Source organism: Acinonyx jubatus, chromosome A1, assembly GCF_027475565.1.
Source record: "Acinonyx jubatus isolate Ajub_Pintada_27869175 chromosome A1, VMU_Ajub_asm_v1.0, whole genome shotgun sequence".
Taxonomy (NCBI): domain Eukaryota; kingdom Metazoa; phylum Chordata; class Mammalia; order Carnivora; family Felidae; genus Acinonyx; species Acinonyx jubatus.
In genome coordinates this window covers 222,611,453-222,634,546 of record NC_069380.1, presented here as the reverse complement: position 1 = coordinate 222,634,546, position 23,094 = coordinate 222,611,453, and the positions used below count along the sequence as shown (strand labels likewise).

The 23,094-nt window shown below is 44.6% G+C and overlaps 1 protein-coding gene across 6 annotated transcripts in view; it reads right to left on the bottom strand.

Moving 5' to 3' along the window:
* The window catches only part of MYO10 (myosin X), a 225,388-nt gene that overhangs the window by 80,486 nt on the left and 121,808 nt on the right, over window positions 1–23,094 (bottom strand). For 5 of the 6 annotated variants that reach the window (XM_053201948.1, XM_053201955.1, XM_053201951.1 and 2 more), the window contains 12 exons: window positions 18,572–18,706; window positions 15,839–15,977; window positions 14,904–14,988; window positions 14,207–14,310; window positions 6,876–7,005; window positions 5,385–5,503; window positions 4,133–4,279; window positions 3,853–3,953; window positions 3,677–3,743; window positions 2,867–2,959; window positions 2,369–2,437; window positions 2,079–2,161 (listed from right to left, as the gene is read on the bottom strand). In XM_053201948.1, coding sequence (XP_053057923.1) covers window positions 2,079–2,161; window positions 2,369–2,437; window positions 2,867–2,959; window positions 3,677–3,743; window positions 3,853–3,953; window positions 4,133–4,279; window positions 5,385–5,503; window positions 6,876–7,005; window positions 14,207–14,310; window positions 14,904–14,988; window positions 15,839–15,977; window positions 18,572–18,706 — 1,272 coding nt within the window. Of the gene's footprint in view, window positions 1–2,078; window positions 2,162–2,368; window positions 2,438–2,866; window positions 2,960–3,676; window positions 3,744–3,852; window positions 3,954–4,132; window positions 4,280–5,384; window positions 5,504–6,875; window positions 7,006–14,206; window positions 14,311–14,903; window positions 14,989–15,104; window positions 15,124–15,838; window positions 15,978–18,571; window positions 18,707–23,094 lie in introns of those variants that run through there. The other variant, XM_027074528.2, reaches the window with a different exon arrangement.

Below are 23,094 nucleotides of genomic sequence, written 5' to 3'. Positions count from 1 at the left end.
CAGAGAGACAGAGTGTGAAGAGGGGAGGGGCAGAGAGAGGGAGACACAGAATCTGAAACAGGCTCCAGACTCAGAGCTGTCAGCACAGAGCCCGACGCGGGGCTCGAACTCACGGACCGCGAGATTGTGATCGGAGCCGCAGTCGGATGCTTGACCAACTGAGCCACCCGGGTGCCCCTCCGATAACTTTTTATCTTTCTTGCATGGAAGACGCTACAGCTCTGGGCAGAGGAGTGGGGATGAGTGGCTTCACTGAGACCAGGAAAGGCAGGGACGATGTCTGAGGATCCACACCTCCTGAGGTGGCACCATCAAAGGCAGCCCTGTCACCTCTCACTTTGCCCCATCCCTTTTTCGTTTTTGTTCCAGGGTGCTATTACGTGCTCTTTGAAGTTCTCTAAGTGTGTTTTGAGCGCTTCGGAGGAAAGCTCTGTTTCCATGAAAGTGTCACAGATGTCAAAGGTCAAAGAGCACAGACCAAGCAACAGCCCAAGCCCCTCATTTTTGCAGAGACAAACCTGGACTAAGAAAGAAACTCTTTTACTCCAGTCACAAACCCACTTTACGTTTTGACCAAGGCGACCAGCCAAATGTCACCTTGCTGACCTCCACACCTGTGATCTTTTCACAGCAAAATGCTTTTATTTAACATGAAGGTCATTTTTAAATGTATCAATTAAAATCTAATAACTAAGAAATTGCTTTGACAGCGGATAGAAAAGTACCATTGCTATGGTATTTTGAAAATACCACCATTTTTATTATTGTGTGTGTGTGTATGTATGTGTGTATGTGTGTGTGTATATATATATATATATATATATATATATATATATATATATATATGTATTTTTTTTTTAAAGTAAACTCTATCCCCAATGTGGGGCTTAAACTCACAGCCCCAAGATCAAGAGTCACATGCTCTACTGATGAGCCAGCCAGGCATCCCTGAACATCTCCATTTTTAAAGAGCTGAAAACTCATCTAAAAATAAGAACAGCTGGGGAGCCTGGGTGGCTCAGTTGGTTGAGCGTCCGACTTCGGCTCAGGTCATGATCTCATGGTCTGTGAGTTTGAGCCCCGTGTCGGGCTGTGCTGACAGCTCAGAGCCTGCTTCAGATTCTGTGTCTCCCTCTCTCTCTGCCCCTCCCCTGCTTGTGCTCTGTCTCTCTCTCTCTCTCAAAATAAATAAACATTAAATTACAAAAAATTACAAAAAAAAAATAAAAGCAAAAATGGCTGCCAATGTTGTAAACAGGGAATCTTCACACAGGAGAGTTCAAACAAATCGAAATGCCTTCCATTTCTAAACTCCTATCTGATCCTGTGGGTGGGCTTCCTTCACCTCAATTCAGTCTATGTGACAGTGTAGCCACATGGGGTTGACATTCCTAAAAGTATTACAGATTTTTAAGTAATTGTGCTACTTTCCTAACCTAGATAATAAAAATGTTTCTGTCACAGATTCCCTCTGGATCTGAAACAAGTATCGAAAGCTTTCCCTAACCCTTTCTCTCTCACACAGCCTCCTACAAGCAGCTAAGCTAACCAACTACCGATTTAAGGGGGTGAATTTACGATTCGTGCACGAATCAATGCATGTGGAGGTCTGTAATTTTAGCTGGATGGATGTTTTTTCCTGACCTCCCTTCAGCTAGAGACACACGGGTCCTACGGACCAGACGATGAAAGCAATTGAACACGGAGCTCTCGGCCTGTTGAGGAGAAAGGTCATCCTGGGCAAGGCCTTCTGTTCTTGACCCAAGCAGAGCAAATCAAAACTAGCTGTGCATTCGTGGGCAAGGCCCTGAACCGCCCCCCAAACTACTGCCCTCATCTGCTTAACAGGACTGACAGTATCTACGCCATAGATACGCTCTTCTTATAGTACCTCATTAAATGGCGGTCAATGCGACTCATATTATTTTCTGTATCGAGGTCATTTTATTAATGAAATATTGCCCATGAAAGAACACAGTAAACCAAGCTGCTTCCATACCGATTTTTTTCTATGTTTGTAAATCTGCACAAGGGATACTTTGCTTGCTAATGACACATGGGGTTGGAGACCGACATACCGGCTTTCTCGGAGCAAGTTGAGAAGATCATCTCTGAAGGTATCTCTGTTCTTCTCCAAGATGCCCCGGACGTCATACTGCACCTGGGTTAAAAAAAAGAAAAAAAAGAAAAAGAAAAAGAAAAACCGTACAGTCGGTCAAAAGAATGATTTCAGGCCATAGGCATCCCCTTTAAACGCCGGACTCATGAAGGAAGTCATTTCAACATATTTATGTTGGCTTCTGAAATCAGCTATTTCTCTACGTACCAGACGGGCAAATACCCACAAGGATCTCAAGTAAGAAGTTACCTCTCCAGCGTAGTGCTTCACTCCAAAATTGTTCAGTGCGACTCTAGGCTTCACGTAAAAGTGGTTATTCTAATAAAAAAAAAAAAAAAAAAAATACAAGCGCCTAATTTCACTTACTGATTTGCACAGACCTCCAGAGAGAACTGACTACCAGAGATAGTGAAAACAATCGCAAAGCCCACCACAGAGCAGAGGTTGAGGACAGAGCATGTGACGCAATTTTATCGAAACCATGGAGCTCTTACCTGGCCTCACAGCAGTGATGTTAAATTCTAAACTCATAAACTGAATGTGGGCATATTCTGACAAGGAGCCCCAAATCTATCCCTTTAACGGATTTCAGTTTGGTTCCAGCAACTGGAGAAGAGCTTTGGTTTGAGAAGAAAATTACGTGTGGGGAGCAGAGGAGAGCCAACCACACTGAAATAGCTTGTGTGTAATCTTGACCCACAGATCTCCTACTCAGACATAATTAAGAATTGGCAGGTTTTGACATACAGCGTGTTGATTGTGTAACTTCTCCAATAAGGTGCTGTCTGTGGCTTGAGGAAAATGGCTTTCTTCATTGATAAGAGCCAGGAGACCGAGTTTCTGGAAGACAGAAGAAAGGTAAATTGAATTCAAAGCTGAACGTCTACCTCAAAATATTTCCTCTCTACTCTCTCAAGTAAGTGGTTAAAGGAAAAGTCATAGAAATTTCTTGGACTAAAAAAATTCAGGGGGTGCCTGGGCGGCTCAGGCGGTTAAGAGTCAGACTTCAGTTCAGGCCATGATCTCGAATAGGGCTCAGCCCCGACAGTGGGGAGCCTACTTGGGATTCTCTCTCTCCATCTTTCTGCCTCTCCCCCGCTTGTGTGTGTGCGCACACACAAGCACTCTTTCGCTCGCTCTCTCTCTCAAAATAAAGGTAAAAAAAAATACAGAATGATACTATAAAGACATCCAAAGAATTTAATTTCCACACACACATGGAAAAATGGAACCCACCATAATTTTGTGAACAAAACTTTTACACTGTCCAGTCTACTGGTGCTGGCGAAGCTTTTGATGCTGACTTAAAATCCAAGGGAAGCCAATTCACACACTGTTGATTCTAAAATACGTTGTTCAATGAGACAATAAGTTTGAAGCAGCCAACTATTAAAATTCAACCTTGCACATTTACATGTATGTTTCCAAATGGTCCATTGTGTTCTAAACATTCACATCTTTGATGTGCATGTTCGCACAAGCTATTCTGTTCCCATAAATATGAATCAGCCCAGCTGGACACCCTTGGGACTGGTAACAAGCCTTCAACAATGTTACCTTCTCAATCAGGTCCAGGCATTCTCCATTGTCTATCCAGTCAATATCTTCCCACACCAATCCTTCCCTGTGGAAAGATTTCAAAGGGCTAAGTTACAATAAAATAGAGTTTTAAAACTAATTTATGGCTTTTTATTTTTTTTTTTACCTTTAAATGGAATTCTACGAGCTCTTACCTGCTATATTCTAGTTGTTCCAGAGAAAAAATATGCTTGTTGAAATATTCCTGAAGTTTCTCATTTGCATAGTTTATATTGAACTGCTCAAAGTGATTAACCTAAGGGGGGGAACCATTCAACACGTATCTTTAGTGCCCTTCCCATTACACACAAAGGTGAAGAAAGGGCAAAGAAGAAACAAAAGTCTGCAGAGAAAAATACCAGTATTCACGTGAAGAGAGTTCAGTCAATAAGTGGATAGAAAAAAATTCGTGCATCCCACCCATGAGAAGCATACCTCGAAGTTTTCAAATCCAAAGATGTCAAGGATGCCAACAGATTTAAAGTCATCTTTGCCTTTGATCCTACTGTTAATCTTCTTAATCACCCACTCGAAGCAGCGCGCATAAAGTGCCATGGCCAAGGAGTCTCTGCTGTCTTCTGCCTGCAGGACAGGGGGACACGGTCACCGCCTCCCACTGACCACGGAAGCCCAGGCAGGTGAGTCCATCCCAGGCCCCTCGGGGGACACGCACACACACACTGAACAGGAAGAACACCCGCGCACCCGACACCCAGAAAGACGCGGCTGTCTCAAGAAAGAGTAAACTGGAGCTCACTCACTCGCTCTACACGCAGGAGTCACCAAGACTTCTTTCATTCGTATTATTTGTTTAAATCTAATTTATTGTCGAACTGGCTCCCATACAATACCCAGTGCTCATCCCAACAAATGCCCTCCTCGATGCCCATCACTAAGACTTCTTTGAAATATCAGGCTTTCAAACTCAAGTTTTTATGTTAATTGTAGGAAAGAATCTGAACCAATATGGGTAGCTACAAGTTTTTTCATGTTTAAAACATGGGGCACCTGGGTGGCTCAGTCGTTTGAGCGTCCGACTTGATTTCAGCTCAGGTCATGATCTCGCAGTTCGTGGGCTCGAACTCTGCGTGGGGCTCTGTGCTGACAGCGAGGAGCCTGCTGGGGGTTCTCTCTCCCCCTCTCTCTGCCCCTCCCCAACTCGCTCTCCCTCTCTCTTAAGATAAATAAACTTAAAAAATAAATCGATATTAGACGGGCTGGCACATGTAACTGTGGCTTCAGACAGTAACAGAAGCAGAAATACATAATACTACGTAATAACAACAAATAATCATGGTTAGTGTTTATTTAGTGCTTACGTATCTAGCACATTTATTACTATCCTTACAAGAATCCTACGGCTTAGGTATGACAATTACCCTTGCCTTACAGAGGAGCAAACAGACACAATGAATGCATTCTCCAAGGACAGAAAATAATATGTCAGGACTCGGACTCAGGAACCCTCCATCATGCCTGGTCGGTCCTCTGGAACACCCTGCTACGCTACCTCTAAGAAAACGAACAACTCTGGTCTATTCCCTTCGGCGTGGGTATCTTCTTTCTTTCGATCATGAACCAAACCCCTTTGAATGGTTTGCTGTAGTGCCTCATTTGAATCAAAGCCACGGATCTGAAAACCCGGGGGTATCTGTTAAGACGAGTTTTGGTGGCGAAGCGCGTGTACCTGTTGAACGGTGAGGGGCGTAAGGATCTCCTCCCCCCTGAGGAACATGGACCTCTGCGTCAGAGCATCCGTGAGCTGTGCTGAGTCCAACCCCAGTAACTCTGCAGACCTGCCCAAGGCTGGAAATGAAGGCAAACAAGGCAAAAGTGACTGACCCAAGAAGGAGCGGGCCACGGGACCCCAAAGGGAGCCCCACGCAGAGACATGGGTTCAGAGCCAACTCCACACTGCGACACGTGAGGCCAGAGAACATTCCTAAATCCCGCGGGTAGAATCTAGAGAACGCACATTTCGTCGCTCGGTTAATCACTCCCTTGATGAGTCTTAGGCTAGTGGCCTGACGCCCGGACCAAGTGTGGTCCTGAGACCCCGGGTCCAAGACCCCGCCATAAAGGTTTGCAAGGTCCTAACTCTTTTCAGTGATCCGAAGAGGTCGCTTGCTGTTTCTTTTAACTCTCATTCCATCACCGCAATACAGAGGAGTTTTCAGTGGCTACATGACATGAGGGAGCTCACCAAAGTGACTGCAGCAGGTAAGAGAACCCAGCTGTCCTCCCCGACCACTGATATTTTCAAAATGTGCAAAAAATGTAAGCCAATGCCGCTCTTCTCGTGGATTTTCTTCTGTTTGGGAAGATAGTCTTTTGAATAAAAACACACTATTTATTTCAATACGCAAGGGGCTTCTGATGGTGATTGCAAAATTAATTTTCAAAAACATCTCAGTTTTTATTTCTAATGCAATAACATGAACAGACATGACCCACATAAAGGAAAAAGCCCTGGGGAGTCCTCTATGGTTTGAAGATGATTGAGACGCTCTGCGACCAAACGCGTGAGACCTGCTGACCTACAGCTCTGGCCTCATCTAAGGCCACTTCAAACTTTAACTCATCTGCCCCCCTCCCCCAGCCCTTGTGCCCTCACACGTGGCTTCCATCAGGAAAGTCTCAAGAGTAAACACATCAACTACTTCTGGAAAGTGACTACTGACGTTGCGATGTGCATATTCGCTCGTTTAATCTTGACAACACGGCCGCACTTTATAGACCAGATGTCAGTGGTGTTGAGGGGACACGTTATAACCCAAGGAACCAGCTTATGGCAGAGCTGGACCCTGAGCCAAGCGGTCACGCTTGAAAACAGGGTTCACCATTACACTGCGTCACCACTCAAGAACTACGAAAAACTACAGCGACACTACGCCCCTGACCCGTAACATTTATCCTGGTTGCTCCCATTTCTTTACCGGGTCCATTTTCCTCTTTTCTTGGTAAGAATGAGAACGCAGCCACCATGCCACCCAGCAATCCCTTCTTAGATGCTTGGACCCTTTCTCGGCGGATCATTCGCATCAAATACAAAGTTCTCTCTGCCGGGCTCAGAAAGCCCTTTCTGCAAAAGGGCGGATAGTAAATACTTTAGGTCCAAGTTCCCTAGGAGGAAAAAGCCAAGGAAGGGAGGAAGGGAGGAAGGCAGGGGTCATCTTACCCGTTTTGAAGGACACCTGGGCCCCACCAGCCGTGATAAATTCTATGTTCCCAAGATGTAATACACCAGCAAGCAACCTCAAAATTTCCCGAACTTCTTCCTTGCTGAACTGCATGACTTCCATTGCCGTCTGAAAGACAGTAACTGTGTTCAACTTTTTTGCGGGTGTTTTCCCCACACTAAAGAAAAGGAAAACCTCCCCGCTCAATAGAAGTGTCAGGTATCGTTCTACAGGCAAGAAACCAGGAAACAGACTCACGGGCCCTCAATTTCAAGGGATGAAGACCTTGCAGAGCCACACAGAAAATAACGTGATGTTAGGGAAGAACTGCAGGGGCACCTGGGGTGGCTCAGTGGGTTGAGCGCGCGGCTCTTGATTTCGGCTCAGGACACGATCTCATAGTGCGAGCCCCGTGGCCCCGTGTCGGGCTCTGCGACGGCCACGCAGAGCCTGCCTGGGACTCTCCCTCTCTTCTCTCTCTCTCTGCCCCTCCCCTGCTCACACTTTCTAGCTAAATATTTAAACGTTAAACAAACATTGAAATTAAAAAAAAACAGGAAGAAAAAAGAACTGTAGAATGTGGAGCGCTCACCCCACCAATGGGGAAAAATGAGCTACTATACGTAGAGGCTTCCCAGTTATGTCACAGCAGAATCACCTCAGAGAGTCACAGTAATGACAGTGATAAGGAAATGCTTTTTCTGTACATACTGAAGCATAACGGAACATTTATTTTCTTCCACATGAACTGGTGGGGTGAGGGTGAGACTTCGTGGGGCTGCTCCAGCGTGAACTTTGGAGCCTTCCCTTGGCGGTTAAATGCAGCAGGGACCCAAATCGGGGGAATAACATTCTTTCTTAGGAACTCTGTAGACAGGAGAGTCTCTGCTCCTTTTATAATACATCCTCATGGAACAGATGAATGGAGAAAAACACACCAGCGACTACAGGAGACGAGGTCTGTCCCCAAATACAAGTATCCTGACAGCGGAAGCCAGGCGTCTTCTGAATCCCACCCAAGATGTGCTCATTTTCTAATGTGATGTAGAAGCCACATGCTTGTCAAGAAGAAACCACCCCTCGCCCCCAACTGAGGGCAGGACTGTTGGCCACACTGACGAAAATAACCCACCAGGGGTTACGTCAGACCCACAACGTAATAACTACCACAACGACCATCACTTTGGGAGACCAGGAAGGAAACCACGCGCCATTTTGAAGCAACAGAAATTAGACAAGGAAACAACCAGAGATTTAAAAACGTGAGAAGTGTAACTTCTTTTTAAGGAGACGACAATAAAGGGAAAACAAAGGGCAACAACAATAGGCAGGAAAATTTAAAAATTATAAGGGAAGGAGCCATCGCTTAAGCTGTAATAAAAGACACATGAGCAAAACAACGCAACAGGCATTTCTTATTGGAGCAAATGCAGGATAATAACTTCTATTAAATTAGCCAAAAACTTGTGGATGTTAAACCTAAAACTGGTGAAACTGGGACATTTATGCACTGAGCACCAGTACACAAGTTAGTATAATCTTTTGGGAAAACGAGACTCTATGGTAGCACTGCGTTGGCCACAAATGTGCATAACTGTTGAGTGTTCAGAGAGGTTAAGTAACTCTCACAGGGCTACCCAGCCAAGATTCGAAATCGGGCCCCACGAACACAGAGTCCACGAACTTATTATCCAGCTAGATGCTATTACTTTCTGAAGACATTAAAAAAGAAAACACAATCTCCTGCAATATCTTCCATAACTTCAATGCTAGAAATTTACTACAAAGAAAACCTCAACAGAAAAGAAGTTCTGTAAAATATCCCCCACGGTGTAATCTTAACACGTTAAGAGAAACTATTTACTCAGGGGTGAGAAGACTCATTTCATGGGTGCAAACAGAAATTGACACAAAGAATAAAAACAATTAGTCAAGTGCTTACCAATTAAAAAGAAATACATGGAAAATTATTCAAATTCACTTATCCTAAAAGTTAAAGGAATGACAGTTCGGGAATACAAATAATTTCTTATTCTCAAGCCTCTTGAAAAGGTGGGAAGAACCAAACTAAATAGCAAAATAATTATAAAGCACCTCCACTGTGCTAAAGTTAGTATTTTCCATCTCCATGGTTAAAGTTATCCTCCTATATTAATAAGACCTATTCAACACCAACTTATAAAAATTCTTAGATCATAGAACGATATGGAAATGTAAGTCTTCACTGTTTAAATCAACTACTTGGAGTCTATATAACACTAAGAGGAAGTAAGACTTTAAAAATACTAAGTTTGCAGTAGCACAAAATGTCAAGCTATCAAATGAAAAATATCGAGAGATGCCCCATGAAAAAATTCTCGAAGTTCTTAAAATACATACAGAAGTTATACATGGAGACATGAAAGCAAATGAATCAAATGTGCTTACAGTAGTAATAAATTTGACTACTTGCAATCTAACCCTAAGTGAGTCAGGAGCATGGTGATAAGGAATAATTATATTAATCATACTGTGGGGTAATTTAATGGGTGCGGCCAATTACCAGTAATGTGGACATGTATGCTAAAATTACTGGCAAGACCCTTTACTTGTGTCCTATTGTCTTGTTTAAAATCTTTTTAGTCACAATCTCCACCCCTTTGGCAAGAGGAGCCACTTTTTAAAAAAAAATTTTTAATGTTTATTTTTGAGAGAGAGGGAGAGAGAGAGAGAGACAGAGAGTGTGTGTGTGTGTGAGAGAGAGAGAGAGAGAGAGAGAGAGAGCGAGCGGGGAAGGGGCACAAAGAGACGGAGACACAGAGTCCAAAGCAGGCTGCAGGCTCTAAGTTGTCAGCCTGACGCGGGCCTCGAACCCACAAATTGCGACACCGTGACCTGAGCCGACGTCAGACGCTCCATCGACTGAGCCACCCAGGCGCCCCAAGAGTAGCCGCTTTAAAGCTTATTATAATGATCTTATTTTCTCAGCAGTAGGGCTCAAGACTCAAAAAACCATGCTGGGAAATTCTCAGGATAGTTCAGAAGCACTGAACAGCAATTTAGTTACGAAACTGACAAAAAAATTACACAGAATATTTTCAGTAACGTCCTTATTAGGCACACAGAAAAACAGGTGTTTGGGAAACTGGGGGTTGGGGGTGGGGGGGGATGACAAATATGTGATCTGGTCCCAACCATGAAGAGACAAAGGAAGCCAGGCTCATCACCCTGGAAATGAATAGAAAAGAGGGGCAAATTTCAGATGCCAAAAGGTATATCCACTCCGGGTCTCAGGCAGTTGGCTGTGAGGTGCAGAGATGCCATTCCGGAAGGCAAAGGGGCCACAGATGAATTTTGAACAAATGGTGCCACTGGAATGGTGGAAGTGGAGGCTATTCTGGCCATAGTAAGTTCCAAATAAGCAATCTGATAATAATTTATCATGGGGAGTCTGACTGGCTCAGTCAGTAGAGCATGTGACTCTTGATCTTGGGGTTGTAAGTTCAAGCCCCACGTTGGATGCAGAGATTACTTAAAAATGAAATCTTAAAAAAAATCATAACTTATCATGTAACGCTCTATGAGGCAATATTATGTTATTTTATAATATAAATTTCCTTATGCTCCCAAGTTCTCTACCACTGAAAGAGACTGAAGTTTTCATGTTTGGCAAAATTGAGGTATAAAGTCCGCCTTAATAAAATTGGACTCATGCGGAATGAATTCATGTATACATATACATGGGCTCAAAACAACCAAAAACCCATGGATATAGCCAGTAAGGCTGGGTCCAGTCCTGGTCCGCAGCCAAGCACTCTAAAAATATTCAACATTTGTGGCATAAGAGAATCTGAAAAGATTATCACCCAAAGACTCCTGTTATTTCTCACACATTTCATCCACCCCCATTCTGGTGGGTCAAATGCAAGCAATACAATAAATTAGTTGCTCTCATTGACTTGAAATAGCTTGCATCTAAGCAATTTCTAGGGCAACTTGAAAGGCTGCATAAACAAATGGTTATGAAACACAGAGTCTGCTCCAGGGGTGAAAAAAAAACAAACAGGTCCCCTATAGCTCCCATGATACTTTACAGGCACTCATTTATATTCATGCCAAGTGGTGGCAATGATAAACTCTAAAAATACATAAAGCAAATTCTCAGTAAAATAAAGAAAATTCTTAAAAGGTCCTATTGCCAGAGTATACGGACATTAAAGTTGATGGATCATTTTTTTTAGTAGCTAAGAATGAACACCAGAAATAACATTTTCATACAGAATTCACAGAAACAATTTCTCTCCATGAACATTTCAACATATTATGCAAACAAATGTCCTTCAGGCTTAACGGAATGTGGTTCCTTTCCTTCCTTTGGTCCAAAAACCTCTGGGAAAAAAGCTTCATGAAATTGAAATATGAAGATACCAATTTATTTTTTTATTTAAAAAAAAATTTGTTTCAGAGAGAGAGAGAGAGAGAGAGAGAGAGAGCATGCATGCCTGGGGGAGTTTTTAACCATTCCTGTGTCACTCCTGGTTACAGAGTGCTGCCTAAGGCAGAATAGTGGGCTGGCTGGCATTGATAGGATACTTCTGATTATATTCCCATATTACAGAAATGACGATTCTAGGAATGTAATCATAACTAGGTAATCATAAAAGGCAGCCTATTTACTGTAAAAATATAACACAGAATGATAAGATTGTAGAATTCTGCCTCACGAGAGAACATTTTTTGTCCATTTTTGTCTCAGCCTTCTTTCTGCACACGTAATTACTATATGAATTATCATATATCAAATTATACATAAAATGTTTTTTTAAATAAAAGGATTATCTAGTGTTGCAGCTTATCTTTCTCAGGTTTAAAATAAATTTTCCATGTAATTAAATATACTTGAACATGTTTTGCTTGCTGTAATGGATCTTATTTTACCAACATAACAAATTATTTAAGCCATTCCCCAATTTGCGATTCTTGCAGGTTTAGCTATAGAAAAGAGAATTTTTTCTCCTTTCTGAAAAGGTGCACATCGTTTTTCTTTTCTGACTGCATTGCTTAGAACTTCCAGAAGGTTAAATAATAGTAAAAATTACACGCTCCTGATTTTACTTACTAGCAGCTAAGTTTTCCTTTACATTTCTGGTAGGTTGACACTAAAAAGTAATCACAACGTAAATATATAAAATTGAATACTTGTAAATACATAAATGGAATACTTGTAAGCTTGTTGCGTACCTCTCTGTCAATTTCATGTACAAATTTTTCTTCCTTTCTAGATGATCTTTCCATTGTAAGATCAGATTTTAAAGGCCAAAACCTACTCTTTCAAATAAAGAATAGGAGCCAGCAATCACGGAAGGCAGGGCAAGCCTCAGAAGTTTACCAGTAGTTAACAAAAAGAACAAACGATTCTCAATCAGAAAACGAAGCCCCCAGAGCAAAGCAGAGGAAAGCCAAGGGAGTAACTTCTCAGGGGCACTTCCAGAACAAGGGGAGGACTGATCCCAGTGCACCCTAGTGGCCAGCGAGCTAATCAGTACAAGACCTGCCATTCTTGGATAATAATCTGTCTTCTGCCACAACGTCCTTCTATCACAAAGCATGGTTCTCCAGCTTTCAAGAAAGAAGAAGAAAACAGGAAAAAAAAATCCCAAGAGAAGTCTTTCTTCACCAAAAATAAGAATGAGTTTTTATATTTATTCGAACACACAGTAAAGACAATAATAAACGAACTGAAACGGGATGAAGTCTGAGTAGTGACAAATCCAGGGGCCAAATGAAACTGGGAAAGAAAACTTAAAATACTTAAAACACATTTTGGAAAATCCAATTCACAGGGCCAAATCCCCTGCTGTCCAGCCTACACAGCAAAAAGGCACCCTCAGCAGGGGGCTTTTTTTGTAAACAGGTTCAAGAGAGGAGATTGGGCAAAAGAAGTCCAAGCCCCCCGCCCCCTGCATTATAAATGACAGATAAAAGACCCACAGAGGGAAGATGATCCTGATATTTGAGCCAATCCTGTTTTTAATTTCATTTTCAACTTAAGACGTGAAAAAATGATGTTATGATACACATTCACTTAAAAAAAAATACCCTGGTTTAGGGGCGCCTGGCTGGCGCAGTCGGTTAAGCGTCCGACTTCAGCCAGGTCACGATCTCGCGGTCCATGAGTTCGAGCCCCGCGTCGGGCTCTGGGCTGATGGCTCAGAGCCTGGAGCCTGTTTCCGATTCTGTGTCTCCCTCTCTCTCTGCCCCTCGCCCGTTCATGCTCTGTCTCTCTCTGTCCCAAAAATAAATAAACGTTGAAAAAAATTAAAAAAAAAATACCCTGGTTTCATTCCACAAGGCATTTTTATGACGAATCTAGAAGAGCAAATGGGGATAGTGAAGAGAGAAGCGTTGACAGCTGTAAAGATAAGAACCTGACAGACAAAAGCAGGTACCACCGACCTGCCTTGTGGTTTAACGTCTTTGGAGTTAAACTTTCCACACCAGCTCTATTACGTACCGTGTGTGGTTAGGCTGGTCACCAACCTCCCCGGGTCGAAGGGTGCAGACAGCTGGGATTCCTACCCTCAGGGTTCAGAGCAATGAGAGAGATGGCCTGGGGAAGTCCCTATGGTAAGTGCTCGATGTCAGCTGCACTGACAATGGTGACTCCACCCTCGATCCGCTGTCTCCAGCTAGGACAGCAGTGACTCTGGCATTGCTGGAAGAACCACATCAGCAAAACCGACCGGCCACTCTCAATCAGGTGGGACTGTTAATAAAGCTCCACAACCAGGCTTCCTGAATGTTGTCACCGTATAACAAGTCCTTGTGATATCGGAAAACTACAAGACGCTCACTTATCCACACCTCAGAGTTGTAAGGTGACTATTCTTGCCGAGAAACAAACAAGATCCTAACAGTTACTTGGTCTAATGATTGAGATTTGTTTTTAGCCATGGAAATGGTTATTACAAAACTACACACACACATATAATATATACATATTTAATATGATATATTATATATATATTTGTAAGCTCAAAAAAGAAAGCTTGGCATGATCCAACGTCAAGCCTATGATTTTTTTATTTTTAGTGGACTGTTCCAAGTCAACCTCCCATCTGTCCTGAATGTCACAGACATTCATCCAACTTCTAAAGAAAGAGGACTCTCTTCCAGTCTGGAACAGTCTTTATCATGAGTGGGAACAAGAAGCAAGCACCTGTTCTCGCACAGCGGTGCAAATGTAATTACTTCATGAACAAAATATTGTTTGCAACAGAAAATGAAACGTGTCACTTATTTTTCTAGGGGGCTGTCGCCCTTAAGAAGGCAAAAGAACAACGTAACTTACAATCACTTCCCTAAAGGATTCCTGGTCACTGATTGTCTTGTCTTCTACACATCCAGACTGACTCAAGTAGTGGTAGTTTTCTGGCACAGATAAATAAAATTCTTCTGCAAAAAGACAACGAAAAATGGAGTATCAGTACTTGACTGGCCAGGATAAGACAGAGTCCAAGAGAGTTTTCACTTTGTAACTTCAAAAGATAAAATACATAAATAATTCTATGCTAACAGCCCCCTATTAAAATGCAGAGTTCTGAATCACCACCTAGAGAAAGCAAAATAATTTCATTAAATTAGATGGCGTGATAGAAAATGTTATTTAAAAAATAACTGATGAGGACCCTGTCTTGGCTGTTCTCTCTTAAAAACCAAATGTTTAGAAATCAGCTTTATTTGGGTGTGGTTTAAGAGTAAACCAGTTACGAGGCGTTATATAGTTTCTCATCAATACTGTACAAGTCAGAAAAGTCTCAAGATTCCAAAAACAAACAAGACATTTAAGACTTCCCTTTTGATGATTTCCCCCCTACGTTATTTGGCTCTAAAATGGACTCAGCATCTTTTGGCCTGTCTCTCCTACGTTTTGTTTCAATCGATGGAACACCAACAAAGCCCAAAGAGAGTTTTTGCATTTACCGACGGCTTTTCAAGGGAAGGCAAGTTGCTAGTCCGTGTTTCCCCGCCAGTCTCCCACCACTCACCTCTCTGTTCATGTTCTAGCCCTGCCAGCAGTGCATAGAATATGTGATAATTCCTTTCCCCGGGGTTTTGCCTTACTACTCGGTTCTGTGGAGAGAAATCAGATTCCGACTCAGAGAGGTTTCCTCTGTTGAGTGAGCACAAACCAGTAATTTCCAAAGATCATTACTACAGAAGAAAATGTGAATTAAACGTTTACTTACTTTTTCTAATAAATCTTCATGCGAAAAGCAATGGCAAGTCAAGGAACAAAACGAGGAGATCACATGCTCAATTACCCTTCAATTTTCTAGTCTTTGTGACCCAAATAATGACAAATCCTTGCTCTCTGGGCACCTAGGTGGCTCAGCTGGTCAAGCAGCCGACTTCGGCTCAGGTCATGGTCTCGCGCTTTGTCTGTTCGCGCCCCGCGTCAGGCTCTGTGCTGACGGCTCAGAGCCTGGAGCCTGCTTCAGATTCTGGGTCTCCCTCTCTCTCTGTCCCTCCCCGACTTGCACTCTGTCTCTCCCTCTCCCTCTCTCTCAAAAATAAACATTAAAAAAATAAAATAAAATAAAAACAAATCCCTGCTCTTTGACACAGAGACCTCCAGTGCCAACAGACAAGCCAACAAAGCATAGGCTATTTCACCTAAATCCAATTCGAACAGGACACATGACCTCCTCGGAGGTGCCACACTATTTGACAGAATTCATTCCAAACAAAAAAGCCTGACGCTTGATGAGGATTCCAATTTTCCTGATTACAGACAGTATCGAAGTTTCCGAAAGAAAGATGGTTCTCCTAGAATAATTAATAGGTCCAACAGAGTAATATTACAGCAAAACCTGGAATGTGTCACATTCTTTAACTGCCCTTGTGGTAACCAAGAACAGTTCGTCCGTAACCAAGAACAGTTCGTCCTTTTACAGTGTCAAATACTCAAAACAAGAACCACAAGAAACAGGATACAATCTACAATTCTCCCGCCCTGAATATTCCCCTTCTGGCAGATGTTCAGCTGAACAAACTTCCCAAAGCGACTGGAGTTGTTGTTGTACACGGTCTTCGCGTTGCCGAAAGCTTCCATGATGGGGCTGTGATAGAAGTGAGGACAGCTTCGTTATCAAATAAACAAGTCACGAGATGTCAATTTCGGCACACCGGCTCTATGTCGGTAGTATCGCAATACCTGCGCATGGTGACAGCCGGTAAGGACACTTACCGCGGGGATCATCTCATCACGCACAGAAAACCTAATCACTGTGATATACGCAACTAACGGGACATGGTACGTCATTATACTCCATAAAAAAAAAAAATTTTTTTTAAATTTTTTTTTTTTTAAATGTTTTATTTTCGAGACAGAGAGAGACAGAGCATGAACCGGGAAGGGGCAGAGAGAGAGGGAGACGCAGGATCCGAAGCAGGCTCCAGGCTCTGAGCTGTCAGCACAGAGCCCGATGCGGGGCTTGAACTCACGAACCGCGAGATCATAACCTGAGCCAAAGTCGGACACTTAACCAACTGAGCCACCCAGGAGCCCCCATAAAAAAAATTTAAAAAGAAGACGCGAGGACCGCAGCAAGTGTTAATTAGGGTAGGTCTAAAAACTGCAAGAGCATTCCTCACCAATTGTCTAAATATTCAACTGCGAGACAAATCTGAAAGCAACGGGACCCACAGTGACTAGGTTTATTTACAGAAGAGCCAGCTTTCCAAAGCCCCTGCTGAAATGGGTTTATGATCCTCATCATTTTGAACGAGAGATCTTACAGCTCGTGCAGGCGCAGGATACTGGAGCTCAGGGAGTCACTACGGTCCGGTCTCGCACAAATTAACTTGGGCTTATGTACATAAGCCAGGGATCGCACAGGAGAAGACCCCCACTTAAATTTTGGCAACTGAAAAAGTCCCAGTCCTGGGCATTTCACCCATCTGTTGTCTGTCCTGGAGCAACTCATTTATCAGTAACTTCTTTGCGTCTTCTCCACCTGTAAAATGGGGTCAGACCAGTCAGGAGGTGGAAAACTTTCTGTCAAGAACCAGGTAATAGATCTTTTAGGGGCCTGCGGTCTCTGTTGCAAGCACTCAGTTCTGCCACTGTAGCTTGAAAGCAGTTATCAGCAATAGAGAAACAAATGAGCGTGTCTGTGTTCCAATAAAACTTTATTTACAAAACAGGCTGCAGGAAGATGAAAACGTTCTGAAGATGGATGGTGGTGATGGTTGCACAACATGAATGCACTTAACACCACTAAGCTGCACGCTGAAAAAAAATGTTTAAAGTTATAAACGTTATGTATATTTTACGACACCGGAGAAAAGGGTATGAATGCTAAAACAAAAACAGGCCACAGGTTATGGGCATCTGGCTGTAGTGTGCTGACCCCGGGACTAAATTCTAAGTAATAGAATCTGCGAAGTCCTTATTGGTTCTAAAATCTTATAAGGCACAAATCAGGTGTTTGGCAAGTGCACATTTAAAATAAAAATGCAGGGGCGCCTGGGGGGCTCAGTAGGTTAAGCGTCCAACTTCAGCTCAGGTCACGATCTTGTAGTTTGTGGGTCTGAGCCCCGCCTGGGGCTCTGTGCTAACAGCTCAGAGCCTGGAGCCTGCTTTGGATTCTGTGTGTCCCTCTCACTCTGTCCCTCCCCCACTCACGCTCTTTCTCTCTCTCCCTCTCTCAATAATAAACATAAAAAAATAAAATAAAAATTCAGAGGATACCTCCCCACACAGCCCTCTTTCAAAGGCTCGCTGCCATCAAAGGTCTCAGTGACCTTCTGCCACGTGGGAGGCTACAAAAATGCCATCTTGGGGCACCTGGGTGGCTCAGTCGGTTGAGCGTCCGACTTCGGCTCAGGTCATGATCTCACGGTCTGTGAGTTCGAGCCCCGCGTCGGACCCTGTGCTGACAGCTCGGAGCCTGGAGCCTGCTTCGGATTCTGTGTCTCTCCCTTTCGTTTCCCCTCCCATGATCATGCTCTGTCTCTCAACAATAAATAAACATTAAACAGGGGCGCCTGGGTGGCGCAGTCGGTTAAGCGTCCGACTTCAGCAGGTCACGATCTCGCGGTCTGTGAGTTTGAGCCCCACGTCGGGCTCTGGGCTGATGGCTCAGAGCCTGGAGCCTGTTTCCGATTCTGTGTCTCCCTCTCTCTCTGCCCCTCCCCCCGCTCATGCTCTGTCTCTCTCTGTCCCAAAAATAAATAAACGTTGAAAAAAAAATGTATTAAAAAAATAAAAAAAAAATAAACATTAAACAAATTTGTAAAAAATGCCATCTTGCCAACATGGTGCCTCCACAGGGCTGGATGTTGAGCAGAGGCTCCCTTATCGCCGTGCTAAGTCCTCTGTCACACAGTGGCCAGAGGCTGAAATTTCTGCCCATCACAAGACCTCCACAAAAGTGAGTCGAGGGCTCGCTGTAAGAGGAGGCTACAGAACGTTCCTCCGAATCACTCAGTCACCACCTCCAACCTGGCCCAGGGGTGGGGACGGGGGGCAGCGGGGGAGACAGGTCAGGTTATTGGAAACTGCTATGTGCATGCTGGGACTTCTTGAGGAATTGTAAAAGAGAAGAAAAAGAGAAAACAGACCCACTGATTCTAACGCATCCTTAAATTTGCCAACAGGGAGGACGGTAAATCCTATTTATCTGAAAGAAGGAACATGATCCTGACATACCTGCTTTCGAGGATAGCTTGTTCGACACAGGATGACTTCTCTTTTAGGGATAGTTCCAAAGACTGTTGACTGATGACCGATAAAAACTTGAGGATCAATTTGGTGCTTTCGGTTTTCCCTGCCCCACTTTCGCCGCTGCAAAACAAAATGCACAAGCTTGGGCTTCTAATTACAAGGAGAAACAACCAACCAACCAAAAAAGAAACGAAACTCAGTTTGACCCACGTCCCTCCAGTTTGTCCACAGAACACCTGTTGGAAGGCGGGAAAACAGAGGTCGAAATGTCGGTCCCACGAGGCAAGCTGAAGGGCAGGGAAAGCTCTTGGCCACACCGTTTCTGGCACTTGCAAAGGCCTCTGTGGCGTCGGAAGTAAACGGAACCACCCCCACTAAGTTAAGGTAAGAGGCTGGAAGGCGCCTATCCTTCCAGAGAGGCCCTGAAATGAGCAAGGAACTCTGCTTTGGTCACTCGAGCGTCCCCAGCCATCTCCACAGCATCTCTGGTGCTGGTGACAGGCACTTGGTATTAAGTGCTCGTCACATGAACAGGCACACCAACAACGTCATTCTGGGGAACTGAAAGCAGGCAAATAAATATGCACACAAATGCAATTATTCATAAATATGATTGAAGGGGACAAGGGTACCCCACAGGTATTCGACCCACAGTGAATCATTGTATCATCGCTTTCGCAATAGTCCTACGAGGGAGGCAGCGGCTAAGGGTCCGAGCCAGGATGTAACGCCAGGTCTGGGTCCAACATCCTGCAGAGATCACGCTTTCGTGACAATTAAGGGCCAGGGAACGCAGCAGCACACGGGGAGGGGAGGCCGGTGAGAGAAGTAAACAAGGTTCAAGTTGCACCTTAAGGGACCGGCAAACGTGAGTCCCACGGAGAGGAAAGGGAAAGAGTTGGGCACCAGGGCCAGATGAGCTCGGGAAGACCCACGGAGGGGCAGGATTCTGGTTGGGTCAGCTGCACTGAGATCAGAGGCCGCAGAGAGAGAGAGAGAGAGAGCCCACAGGATCCAGTTTGATGGCTCAGAGCCAACCACCGGAGACAGGAGACAGACGGCGAAGACTAAGCTCATCGAGGTGGCCTGGAAGGAACACAGCTCTGGAGGTAATGCTCCAGAAGGAGCGCGAGGGCTCTCGGGAGATCAGCTGTTGCTGGTGGTCACGTCCCGGACAAGCTCAGCCCCGCCGGATATGGACAAGCAGGCATGGAGATCAGGGATTTAAAAGGAGAAACTCAATTTTGTGTAAGGCACCATGTCCGGTACTTTGGGGAGAACAGAAGTAGCCAAAGGCGGGGAACTTATAAGAAAAGTCAACTAAAGGTCTAAGCAACAGAAGAGCAACACCAACAATGTATCAAAGCAGCGCCTTCGTAACTGCTAAGTGGGCGAGATACACGGATGAGCTCCGCGTGGTCCTGAAAAAGCTGCCCTCGTTGAGTGCCACGATCTGGGAAGTTACGCAAGAGGAATTTTGCTGAAATGGGAAATGATTAACCACACGTAATAAAGGAAAGGGAGTGACTCAGAGATGACAACAGCCACGTCCGGCTGGGTCCCACAGACCCACGGGGAATCTACACTGGTCTAGGCAACTCTCAGTAACACAGTTCCCTCTGTAAGTGACAGGGTAGATCACGGGCAGGTGCGAGGACTCCAGCCAGAGAGACTTCATGTCGAGTGTGCTAAGGGCTCGTGGGGGGGCTTTGTGTACACACAAGAGACACCAGGCAGAGACCTCCCCCCTGCTGCAGACAGTACCTGGGAATCCACACCTATCTCGGGACAATAAAGCAAAAGCCAAGAAAATCAGAGAAGGCCCGGCGGGCGTGGCTGAATCCCCAGACCCGAAACTGCCCTGCCCGGTGTTATCTGAGTTGCGACAACTTCGGCTGGGTTTTCTGTTACCAACAACCAGAATCTTGCTAGTACGCACATCTTCACGTCACTGGCACCTGTCTAGACCAGGGTCTGGCACACAGAGGGCATTCAGCAGTCAAGCACTGAATGAATGACATAAACTAAGAGAGAAAAACTGCAAGAAGAGATTTAAGTAATTCTTGGCATTTGAAAAAATATATATATACATCTATCTAGTTGTTGACTCTATTACACACACACACACACACACACACACACACACACAGAACTTAAAAAACCAAGTTCTCTAGTTAAAACGTATGAGACAGAAATGATGTCACGTGTTCCCCAAATGCATTTCTTTGTCCTGCATTCTTTGCCCACCACCTGGGGTGCCCTCAGGGTTGACACATCTCTAAACAAAATGACACGCAGAATAAAGTCAAGTCTCTTACCTTCCCTTGTGGGGCTGCAAAATGAGCAAGAAGTAAAGCATTCCTGTGTAATGTTCCTGAGATTGGGGGGGCGGGGGGCGCTGTTTGTTACAGCCATTAGCTTACCCTGACAAATATAACACGTTAAAGATTCGATCACAGAGCAGATACGGTTCAAATTCAAGAGCGAGACTTGGTCAAAGAGAAGAAAACCCAAGACTCTCACTGCCATGAACCAGTCATGGATATCGATGTATAGCAATCTGCGGTCACATTTTTTCTCACTCTAGCATACTTTTTTCAAGCACCTTCTTTAAGTACATCTTTTTTGGCACAGAATTAAATCTTGAAACAAAATAAAACCCCGACTTGAACGGTGCTCTGTGACCACAGTTCTCAAACTTGGTTGCACATCAGAAACACCTAATACACCTCTAACCTGAACCGTAAGGCGTAGAACTCAACTGTCGGTATTTTTAAAAAATTTCCAGGGGCGCCTGGGTGGCTCAGTCGGTGACGCGCCCGACTCTTGGTTTCAGCTCAGGTCATGATCTCCCGGTCTCGTGGGTTTGAGCCCCGCATCGGGCTCTGCGCTGGCAGCGTGGAGCCGACTTGGGATTCTCTGTCTCCCTCTCTCCCTCCCCCTCCCCCACTTGCACTCTGTCTCTGTCAAAATAAATAAAGTTAAAAAAAAAAATTAAAATTAAAAAAAAAAAAATTTCCAGAGGATTCTACCATGAGGCCAGGTTTGGGAACTGCTACTCTTGAAAGCAGTTTCACAAAATTCAGAGAGGACCGGAGCAGGAGGGGACAGGCGGGGGCTACCATATACGGGGCCACGGAAGTGTCACCTGAACAAGGCAGAGGGCAAAGGTAACCTGATCACAAGGTGACAGGACTCTCTGCAGGTCATACACCTTTAAGGAACACTCCCCCCACCTCCACTTCTCCCTCCTCCTCCTCCCGCCCCTGCCTGTGAGGTGAAAAGTTTATTGAGGGTCAAACCAAGGTAATCTTCGAAGCAATGGAGGAAGAGCATCTCTGCAGGTAATTCCTTCCCTCCTTAAACATCTGCGCACCTGCTACGTGTCAGGCTGCACTCAGGGCTCAGAAAGCACGGATGCGCGAAATGGCACAGTCTGTCTGTGATCCAGCAGCACAAAGATACCGAGCAAGGAGTCACAAGTGTCCCAGAGGACAGGAAAGTTCAGATTTAGGTGGACGGTAAGGGCTCAGTAAAGACCTTTTTTGGGGGAGCAGGAGGGTCGGGCAGCACACTGATAGGGAGACCAAAAAATGAAAACATGCACAGGAGACAAGTGGGTGAAAATTGAAGGGACAGCGGGGAGACCCACGGGAGGACCCTGCTCAGTGCCCTGGAGGAAGGAAAAGCAGCCAGCAGGGCCAAAGTCCAGGGGACTGAAGGGAGGACAGTAGGGCCCCACTGAGAGGTCACTGCTGTCCGGTCAAGTAGTTCTTTTAATAGAGGGGCGCCTGGGTGGCTCCGCTGGGTAAGTGTCCGACTCTTGATTTCAGCTCCAGTCGTGATCTCACAGGTTTGTGAGTTCGAGCCTTGTGTCAGGCTCTGGGCTGACGGCAGGGAGCCTGCTTGGGATTCTCTCCCCCGCCCCCTCCTTATTCACTCTTTCTCTAAAGAAACAAACAAACACTAAAGAAGGGAGTAGGGTGGTGAGGAAGATCACCAATCATCCCCAATCCAGACATTTTCAAGTTAACCATCATTATTATCTATGCAGCATATAATATACATGCTAAATACGTGTGATAGTGTGATTATTTATTATAATATATATTGGGTCCTCATCCTCCTTTTTGACAGAGCTCCTAACACACTTGGAATTTCCTAAATGACGACAGCAATAAAGATGTCATTTGTTATGTTAATGAGGTGACTTTTGGAAAGCACCCAGGTAACCAAAGACTGGGCGGGGCTGGTTGTCAGGAGAGCCAATAACAGAATTAGAAGGTTGGGACTCTCAATTCCTCCCCCCACCACTGGCCTTCGGGGAGGGGAGAGGGGCAAGAGATTGAATTCAATACCCATAGTCAGTGATTTAATCATTCATGCCTAGGTGATGAAGCTGGCATAGAAATCCACGAAAATGGGGGTGGGAGATGCTCTTCCGGCAGCTTCCGGATTGGTGAACCCTTGGAGGGAAGCCGATGGCCTTTTCCCCAGATCTCATCCTA